The 10,666-nt window shown below is 43.1% G+C and overlaps 1 protein-coding gene across 1 annotated transcript; it reads right to left on the bottom strand.

Annotated features, from left to right (window-relative positions):
* Positions 1 to 132: 132 nt before the first annotated feature.
* hnf1a (HNF1 homeobox a) lies at positions 133 to 6,686 on the bottom strand. The gene is made up of 10 exons (XM_030060560.1): positions 6,388 to 6,686; positions 4,928 to 5,127; positions 4,562 to 4,742; positions 2,777 to 2,979; positions 1,878 to 2,026; positions 1,643 to 1,784; positions 1,358 to 1,528; positions 1,163 to 1,278; positions 990 to 1,074; positions 133 to 369 (listed from the first exon to the last, which is right to left on the bottom strand). Exons 1-10 carry the CDS (start codon positions 6,684 to 6,686, stop codon positions 239 to 241), a joined length of 1,677 nt encoding a protein of 558 aa, XP_029916420.1. The 3' UTR covers positions 133 to 238.
* Positions 6,687 to 10,666: the final 3,980 nt, after the last annotated feature.

Raw genomic sequence — 10,666 nt, forward strand, 5'->3', positions numbered from 1 at the left:
TTGTTTATGTTTTTTCACAATGGCATGGATATGAGTGTCAGTCCAAGGGTCTTTGAAATATCAAAGATGAATCCTCCTAGGTTGAGACAGCTGCTCTGATGAGTGACTCACAGATCTTCATCAAAATTTTACACGCACTCTCTGGAAATTTACGGCAGAGGGAAATGTCCATCCCATTAAGAGGATGTTTAAGTCCACCAAACATGACACTTAGTGACAATGCACTGGCAGAGCAGTGCTACTGTGCAGTGGAGACCATCTGAGCAGGAATGTAGGAGTTGATGTCTGTCGGTGAAGGTGAGAGGAGGTGAGACTGATGACTCTCTGTGGTCTGAGAGGCTGAATACATCTCCAGGCTCTCAGAGGACACTGAAAGGAAAACAGTTACATCAGTAACACATCAGGTACTGGAGAGGCCTGCAACATTTTGTTTTGAATGTACCTTTACTGCATAGAGGCGTCAATACAGGGAGTGCAGTGGTACCCATATCGTGGCCATAGAGGCCCAAATCACACCTAATGTGCTAAATACATTGATGTCCCATGCAGGTTTATTGACATGCTGCTGCTGCATTATGCCACTGCAGATATACTGTTTGGCGATGAAAGTGTTAAATGCCTTAGAGTTAATTAACATACATCATTTTTTTCAAGCTGTTATTTTTGTGTTATTATATCACTGACTCATTGTTGCACCAAATTTAATATTTTACCACAAGACTCAACAGCATCTAGTTGGTTTCATGTCACTACATTTGATCCACCAGATCCTACTGAGGAGAGCACATTCTTTTTGCTGCAACACATATGCATTATGGATTAGTCATAGTGCAATAGTAGAAGTGTCCTCATTTAAAATAATGTAACTTAAAATGAATAGTCAGTCATAGCCAGTCCCATAAAAAACTGCCTTTACTGGCCTCATCATGACATCAGCTCAAACGTGTTACATTAGGATGTCAAGGTGAATTTGTGTTAAGCTTTTGTACCTGGTGCAGGTGTGGGTGGCTGCAGATGAAGAGACTCCTCTTGTAGCGGTGATTCTGTCTGTTCCTCTGAATCTGCTGTTAGTATCTGTCAACACAAAATCATTTTCACCAAATTAGGCTCATACTGTGATGCTGTGATGCTCCGTAACAGACCCCTCCAGCAGCCTCAGTACCTGTCTGACAGTGGCGAGGCTGGTCAGGGTGCCCAGGCTGCTGCTGTCAGTGATGACCATGGCTTGGGACAGCAGGCTGGACGAAGGGTACTGGGGGATGTCTGACTTGTTGTACACTGCAACGAGGAACAGATCAATGTGTCTTTACCCTACGTAACCTGGTACATTAATGTCATTTTATTGCTGCAGACTTACTGTGACATGGCAGCTGTGCCATGGTTGCCATGAACGGGCTGGGACCCATGTGACTTGGAAGCTGCTGTGCTACTGGCTGCTGGGGAGAGGCGTGAATCTGCTGCTGGAATGAGATTGGCTGAAGGGTGGTGAACCCGCCCCCCACATTGTTTATGACAGGTACGGTCTGAGCTTGTGTGGAGGCTAGACCTGTGGATCAACCACAAAGACATTTTGTTACTAACGTATGTAAGTGTTGAAGAGAAAAGAAGGAAAGAGGGCGATGTATAGAGTAAATGAGGTTACCTATGAGAAGAGAGGACTCTCCCAGACTCATGACGCTGGGCAGCGAGGCCATGATGAGGCCCTGGGGTGGAGCAGGGGAGGCTGACAGACTGTGCAGTGAGGTCAGAGTGCTGACAGGGGGCAGTGGCCCACCGCTGGATGCCTGGAACCAGAGGATAACTTGGTAATGAGTGATGTGGCCATGTGCACAATTTGTCCATAATAATTAGCAACCAACTATGATGTGTGCTATTACCAGTTTGGAACTGTGCGCCTCCAGAAGAGTGTGGCTGGGCTCCAGCTGGACAGGGCTGACCACTAGGCGTCCCCCTAAACTCCTTTCTCCTGCACTACCTCTGGCTGCACCCAGGTTGTCACATGAGATTTGTTGGGAATACTTCATACCTGGAAAATGAAACAAATTAGGCTGCATGGTTCCCCCTTATCCTTATATGGGTTCATATTTTAAAGCTGCATTAGGCAACTTTGCATGTTGGAGCAGCTCCAAGTGGCAGTGAGAGGTAACAATGAGAAATTTCAATACCCAGAAATCCTGTAATGTAGCATCAGAAAACTGCACACAGTTTACCAACGTGTGCAACTGATGATTAATCATACATTTTATACGCTTTATACCTTTTCAGGCCTTGACTCCACTGTCCTGCAGGTTTTCTTTCTTTATGGTGGTCAACAAGTCACACCACCACAGTGTGGCTCATTATTTGTGTCAGACTTCAGTGCCTAGCCTCAATACGGACTGATTCCAAATACACATGTAACATTGGAGTCAACTTTCTCTTGATGACTCAGTCACTCACTTGTGCTAGGGAGACCTTTTGTATTTTGCACATAAATTTTAATTAGTCATTTCTTTTGATTGAGAAAAGTGTCAATACTTGACAGCAGAGTTTTCATTTGGGGTCTCAATACACCTAGCTTTTAAGATCTTGTGAAACGGCATGTATTCTTCCTTGGTTTTGTATATTTCCTATTATAACATGACTTTGGAGCAGGACAGGGAAGGATACGTCAGAAGTGAATTCTTCATTGCAGTCCCACTTTCATCAGTAATCAGTAATCACACAGCTACATTTAATTTCACAACACATTTCTGATCGATCCAAAACTGCTCGGTGAATGTGGTTAGGTTATTACCCTGCCCAGGACTTGGTGGGAGGCTGTGGTTGGAGGACGAGGCAGATTGGGTGGTAAAAGTCCCATCCAGAGCCAGTTTGTGGCGGAAGGCCTCCTCTTTGCGGCGGTTGGCGAACCAGTTGTAAACCCTGACCTCCGTCACCAGGTTGGAGCCCAGGCCGGCAAGCTGGGAGGGAGACACTCCCCTCTGCAGACACTCTGCCCTGAGGAGGAAGAGCACGTCAACACAGCTTTGAATATTAAAGGGGCGATACCAGTTTTGGGAGCTTGGCTTGTGACAGCAGTATTGGCACCAGAATCATCTTGGAGTCAGGCAGATAGCTCTGCCTATTTAATACGCCAATAACACTGGCACAGAGCTTGTTAAATAACTGTGGGCCAATAGCATTATCCTAAAAGAGAAAAAATGAGATCTTGTAGTATCTCTGTCACGGCATGATTAATTAATTTCAATGACATGTCTCAACCTATGAGTCTTGTGTAGGGGTTAGATAAAATAGTGAAAAAATAATGCAGCTACAGTGGCAGAAGAGAGAATTCCAGGTAGCACGGTTGGCATATGCACTAAACTACCGCAGCAATCATTACTGGACGAAATAACATATTTGAATATTTCTTGTGTAAAGTGAAAGATATAGCGTGTAAAGTTAAGGAGGCAGTTAGGGAAATAGACGATCCAAGCTTCCACAATGTTGGTGTAATCCTTTTTAAAGGTACACTATGTAAGATGTAAATGAACGCACCAGTAGGTGCAAAGAAAAAGAAGGCAGAACGTTGCTCCACCTCTTCTTCCAACAGCCAGGAAAAAAATGTTTGCATTCTACGTTTCTGCAAACCAAGGAAACGAAAAACATTACATATACAAGTTTCCTGATGTGAAATAAAGTGAGCGAACAATGCAGTGTTCGAGGGAAAATGGGGTGGCAGACAGCACAATCACCAGGACTTGGCTTCTGCAGATCGGCGTTTGAGTCCCGTGTCAAGTGACAGCTGTTTTCATTTTATCAAGGTAATGTTTCATAACGTTAACCATGACCTTATCCTAACCTTAACCTTGACAGTGAACCTTGTCCTAACCGTAACCAAGTAGTTTTGGGGGCTACTAACAAAAGTGGCTAAAGTAGCTAATGTTAAGTAGCATAGTCACATGACTTTGACGTGGATTCCACCACATTGGCAATAACTCTAAATGATGATATACAATGTATTTTTGGCTCAGAAACATTGATTGGATTGTTGGATTAACGTAATGGCGATGTTGCAACGTAAACAGGCAACATTTTGTTCTAGTGACTGTAGCCCTTCAAAACAGCACTGCATACACACCACACGAGAATCAATTATCAAATTTTCTGTCTGCATAACTTACAATAACACAAGACAATTAGGTGTGGTAAAACTAGATAGGACCTGCTGGCTTCATGGTGATGTCGCACAGCTTAGGACCTGTGCAACAAATGTTTTTGATGATGGCTGAATGACTGAAGGTGTATTACAGTGCTGCTGTCTATCATGGCCTTCATGTTTGACAGCTGCCTCCAGTCAAATAATACTGAGAGGATACCATAATTCAGGTAGTTGTAAGTAAGTTGCAGAGAAGTATCCCAAATAGATTTTCAGGGGTTTTCCTGTGGTAGTGTGAACTCTCTGGCTCTGCTGCTGTTCGAGGCTGAGCCCACCTGTTTGGCACTTGGCCCAGGTCTGGTTGACTGAAGCTTTAAAACTGAAAGAAAAAGGACATTTAAACAATGGCATTTTTGTCTTGCTCTCATCTGTATGTCTCACCTGTTACACTCCTCCACCAGTCCCTCTCTCTCCTCCTTGCTGGGGTTTTTCTGTCGTTCATAGGCGTGGAAGAGGATCTGCTGGGATGCTGGTCCCCATTTAAACCTGTTTCTGCGGCCCTTCCTGACATCATCGCCTTGTTCCTCAGCGGATGCAAGGCCGTGTCTGGCATTGGTGAACTCTGAAAGGGATGGTCAGTGACTTTTAGGTTCTGTGGTGTTAGTATTTTTTTTAATCATTTTGGTTTAATGTGTCTTGGGGCAGCTGATATTTAATGGAAGAGTCTCTCGATAGGTTCATGAGAAATAATCAAATCTGAGCATGCTCTGGCAGTGTTTGCAGCTCCACAGCTGACTGTATACTCACGCTGGCTAATCTCGCACTGCTTCTTGACATACCAGCTGTACAGAGCAGCTCTCTTCTGGTTCTTCATGGGTGTTCCTTTGTTTAGGTGCTGGGAGAGATGGGACTGGTTCAGTCCTGTGGACTCCACCACTTCTCTCTGGGGGAGGTTATGTTGCTGCATGTAGCTTTTCACTATCTTTGCAACACGCCATGGGTCCTCCCTGTCAAACACACAAAATGGCAAAAATGACATCTTTGTGTGTACATAATGCACAGCTGTGGAAACATTTTTGAACTGAAAACAAATTTGCATTGAGGTGATAGTCTCACAATTTTGCTCATCCTTTATTTTCATGTTGTTTTATGACCTTTTTTATTTGACACTTTTATTTGATAGATCCTTGTCACTTTTACTCATATTTATGATCCTCTGTAACACACTTTAACTGTATTTTAACCTGCTGAACTGAGAAACTTGTAATTCGTTAACTGTACTGGGCAAGTATGAATTATTCATATTTGCCAACATGTATGTATAAAACTAACAGACAAATTGCATGGCTACTCAGGGGGAAGTAGCAAGAGGCATATTGACAGAGAGAGATAAGGGAAAGCACACCGGGGCAAAGTCCAGCCTTTCCACATCACTGGAGAGTAAAAAAAGCTGTTAACATTTTATGAAGCCTAATGTAATGCTTTCTAACTTTCAGGCCACAAGTAACATAAATATTTACATGAATTCACAAAAAATCCAAATTCATAAGATTGAAACTTACCACAAAACTTTTGTTTTAGTGTGTTTTTGATTAACCGTTATTTAAAGAGCATTTTATGACACATTTTAATTCATTTCAGCATCAGTGGTTTGACTGTCTTTGAAATAATGTGCTGACAAATGCACAAAGTGCACTGTAAATCTTAGAAAAAGTCTCGTAATTGAGAAAGAAATATCACTCGTGCTTTATGTAAACACAGCCTCACATGCCCGGCCCTACTCCATTAATCTTCACCTATGCATGTAGCTTATTTATTAAGAAATGGCCAGAGAATAATGATGGGGGTGGGTAATTAGTAACTAGCAAAGGAGGAACCCTCCTTTAAATTCACCTCAGAGGCCAGGAGAGATTGCAGAGAGAGACAGACAGGGAGCTGGAGAAGGAGGGAGGAATTCGAAAGAGAGAGGGGAAGAAAACTTGAGAAATACCCAAGAATAAAGGAATAGAAGGGATGGTATCAGGTAAACTGTTGTCTCAGCTTTCTGGTGCTTCATTTTGACGATAAGGGAAGGAACAAAACAGGAGAGAAGGGGGGATCAGAGCAGTGTTGATGATGTGGTCGAGGTTTTTTCACAAATATCTTGCATGATTATTTCCTACTAGAAGGAGCAGACCAACTGCTGTGTCAGAACAGTGATTAGTGAAGGCATATTTGATGGTAGCACAGGGTTGTCCGAGCGCTGCCGACATTTGGGATCTACTCACTGAAGTAGCTGGTCGACTTCAGCCCTCTGCCTTGCTGCCTCCTCTGGTGGAAGCTTTTCCAGCTCCCGGAATATGGGTGGCGGGGAATCCATTTCTCCCTCCTCGGAGCTCTCTCCATCCCCCCTCTCTCCCTTCTCGGCCCCAGCGGCCGCCTTCTCTCGTTCCAGTTCCCCCATGGCTTGGACCAGGACGTCCCGGGACAGTCCAGACCCCAGTAAAGCCCAGACCAGTTGCTGCTGAAGGGCAGAGAGACGGCCCGGCTTCGCCTTGGCTGCCTCGGTCCTCTGCTCTCCCTCCATTACACCGATGCCTGATCCTTCTTTACCGTGCTACCTTACCGTGCAAACAAACTCACAGCTCTCACACACAAGCTACAGCTCGACATGCAGCATTGAGCCTCATTAGGCTGTATTTGTAGTCCCTCTTCAGCTCAAGAGTAGAGAAGGTATACTTTCATTTTCCTTGTATGACTTTCCTCTCGATGTGTTCTGAGCCGCCTGGTTTTAGTTCTCCACCTGCTGTTTTGCTTTCAAAGGTCAATTTTCTTTTTTTTTTTTTTCAACCTTCCTCCTCTTCACCCCCTCCTCCTTACATGTGCCCTGTGAACTTTGTCACCACTCCCTCAGTCCCTAACGGTGAACAAAGTGCAGCCCAAAACAAAAAAATAAAAATGGAGAGATGTTACTGTCCCATGCTAGAGCTGGTGCAGCAGCAGCTTATCTCTCAAGGCAAACAAGGTCAGGGATGGAAAACATAGGGGAGAAGTTATTTATTGTGAAGTACATCTCTTGGCACTCATAAATAATTCATGATTTCACAGTGAAACTCAGTTTTGGAGCACACAGTGCAGCTCTTCTTGTCCTTTTATTTGTGCAGTCTGGATATTACACACTGTTAATTACATGGTTAAAAACATGTTCAGCGCAGACTAAAGTTTAACATAACCTACAGAACTAGATGAACTGTGCAGAAACATGTGGTGTCCTGTCCTGTGTACCACTAGAGAGCACTGTTGTGTAACTTCTTCCACAAGTTGTAGTCTAACGACATGTGAACTTCTCTGTATCAGGTTGTATCTTAGTCCCACAGACAAGTGACATATGAAAACAAAACAAAACAAACAAACAAACAAAAAAACCCACAATATTAAGTGTCTTAGTAAGGTGTTGGGCCACTATGAGCCACCAGGACAGCTTCAAGTGCTTTGGCATAGACTCACCAAGTCTCTGGAGGGATTGAACACCATTCTTCCTATTCTGTATTGAAAGAGGGATATTATAGTAGATCTGCAGTGCACAAAATCCTTATTACAAAGACAAATGCACATTGGAGAGTTGAGTGGCTCTGGTCTACAGTGATGTGCTCAGATGGGTCATCCTTCATCATTTTCTGGACAAGTGGACGAACGTCCCCATCCACAGGGCACCAGGGTTTCCTGAACGGTTTGATGAGGATGAAGATGATGGAAATCATTTGCTATGACCTTCACACTCACCTCATCTCAACCCAACTGAACATCTATGAGAGAGTTTGGAGTGACTTGTTGGACCACACTCTCCACCACCACAATCAAAACTACAGTCTCTCATATGAGGGACTATCTTTTGGAAGAGGAGTGCTCCAATCCCTCAGAGACTTGGAGAATCTGAGCCAAGGCGCACCGAGGCTGCTCTTCAATGCTGCTTATGAAGGCACTTTGTGTTTTTTTCCCCTCAGCTTGTTAGCCGTTTGAGTGTTGAACTTTAATTTCATTGCTGGAGAGTATGTTGTAAACATGGTGGTAGCCTTTTTCTCTCCTTTTGCCCACCTGTTGATATATTCCCTCTTGCTATTTCTCCTAAACTTCTGTCTGTCTGCCCTTAACATTCATAGCATCTTCCTTTATCCCTACTTCTTTCTCTGTTTTTTTTCCAGGCAGTTTAAATCTGACTGAATAGAAATAAAATATGCTCATACTTGTAAAATGTCGTTGTTGTTGACAGTTGTTTAAGGTGATTTCTGACTTGCTGACTTTTTGCAAATGTAACCATGAACATGCTTGAACTTCCATCTCAGCAGCTCCTACAGGTGGGCCTAAACCTGTCGAGTTGCAACATAATTCCTTCTCTTCTGACAGACTTCTTTGTGTCGAATAAAATCTGATAATTTTTCATTTGCAAATTCAAGATTTGCTCCCACAGTCCTTCTTTGTTACACCTTCCTCTTGTCTTTCACAAAAGACAGTTGGCAGGGAGGATAAGTTGGAAGAGGAGCGGAAAGGAAAGAGGGCAAAATGAATGGAAGAAAATCTTTTGAGAGTTAACATAGTCCTTTATCTTTACTCTCTCGCTCTCTCGCTCTCTCATTGGATCACCTCGTACCGTTCTCAGGTTCAGGCTATCACCACCTTTTTGTGTGGAGCTCTTGTTACCCCACCCTACCCTTGGGAAGATGGCATTGTACTGTATCTGGAAGGGAAACAGAGCTCCCTCTATCTCCCTGAGACATACCACTGACCTGTAATTAAGTCCCATTGTGCCATTCAGAGGACACTCCTCACCAAAAGGGACAGGGGGCAGTGTGTGGATTTTCAGCAGTTCAGATACTGTCGTGACTAATGCTCAACCGCACAAACCGGGTTTATCAAAAAGGACCACATGCAGCACACACACAAGAGCTTGCATTTTTCACTCGCTGAAGAATTCAAAGCTATGTCGATGGGTAATAAGATACAATCCGGATTGTCCATCTCTCATTAGTGAGCCATTGCTGGCAGCTTCTCTCTGTGTTCTTGCCACTGCCTCTCACTCTCGGCTGCAGCCAAGTGTGCCCCCCTCCCTTTGCCCCAAACCCCATCCCCACTATTCAACCCCATTGATCATGCATGCAGAAATTTAACACACCCCTTAATTCCTGTCCAAATAGCCCCCGTCCCACTTTCAGAGCTTCATCTGTTCATCTGCAGAGGATAGATGAGGCCTGTGTGCAGGTGGGACACTCCCTGTAAATTCAGATCACACCAGCGCTCAACAGGGATAAAATGTGAATGGAAACACATTCATAAATCGATACATAAATTGTGCTACACACTGGACTTCTAGTATTGCGCTAAATAGTCGTTTAACAGGTAAGAGTATGGATCTTTTATTGATCCGCTGCACATTTTGGCCTATCAGCTTGCAGATTTTGCTCGTACAGTCGGCTGCCCCAATAGGACATGCAGTCAGTATGTACAAAAACCCTGTTGAGCTCCCCACTTTATGATTCAAACTTTGCACCAAAGTCTGACCTATGAGTTGGACAGTATTCATTTAACACCCGTCATAAGTCAAAGCTGTCATTGTCTTTGTTTGAATTGCTAGGGTTACACATAAATTGGCCTTAACATTGGTTACCAGGTCACATGTTGAGTCAGTGTTGAGAAGCTTAGCTGGAGCTGGCTTTGGCACTAATTAAATACTTAAAACCCAGCAATGAATGAGCACAGTACACAAACCTTCTGTTATACCACATTGCATAAGCCGGTTTGCAGTATAGAAGGTGTATTAAGACAGAGACACACATTGTTACTGACTATCAACACAGCTGTAAACTTAAATGCTGATAAAAATCAGTTCTCCATTGACATTTTGCTGACAGTAACTAAACAAATAGCCTTTTGTTGAAGCTAATTTTGATAAGTCAAAAAATACAGAGTATCCTAGTCTACATGTGAAAGCAAAGCCATATAGAGATTTTTTAAAAATAGTACAAGTGTCTTAAGGTACAAGATACACTTAGCTCTAAGCACCTCAGACACACAATGAGATCCTAGGGGGATACTGTAGGAAATGTAAGGGAATTTTTCACTTGGGAAAAGTAGACTTGATAAAATAACTTTGAAAAAAGCCTGCTAAAAGTGCAGGGTGATAACTGACTTCTTATCCTATCAAATGAAAACTGTGGAAATAGATTCACGTGGCAGCCTGGACAACATGGTGCATTTTAAGGATGCATGTAACTGCATTTACTGTTACATGGCTATTAGTGCAACTATTCATTTATTTCTGAATGACATTTTGTGTACTTCTGTTTAGTTTTTCTTCTGAGGTCAACCGTTTTAGAGGTTATAATAACAAGGTTATGTTTAAGTAAAACACTATAATATTCTTGTAATAACCTCCTTATTGACATGTTTAGTGTGTTTGTGGAAAAAAATTGCAGTAAGTGCAAAATGATCTTGACATAGGCTACTTTTTATATATACTGTAGGAGTCAATGTGGTATAATGTTTCACTTATAGTAGATGGTTATTTGATCA

Source organism: Myripristis murdjan, chromosome 9 (genome assembly GCF_902150065.1).
Source record: "Myripristis murdjan chromosome 9, fMyrMur1.1, whole genome shotgun sequence".
Taxonomy (NCBI): Eukaryota; Metazoa; Chordata; class Actinopteri; order Holocentriformes; family Holocentridae; genus Myripristis; species Myripristis murdjan.

Excerpts from the sequence above, each read along its gene's own strand:
- hnf1a (XM_030060560.1), bottom strand. The coding sequence starts at position 6,686 with ATGGAGGGAGAGCAGAGGACCGAGGCAGCCAAGGCGAAGCCGGGCCGT. Across the intron at positions 2,980-4,561 it reads CTGGTGGAGGAGTGTAACAG|GGCAGAGTGTCTGCAGAGGG; the intron begins GTGAGACATACA and ends CTTCCTCCTCAG. Across the intron at positions 1,529-1,642 it reads AGAGTCCTCTCTTCTCATAG|CTCAGACCGTACCTGTCATA; the intron begins GTAACCTCATTT and ends CCTCCACACAAG.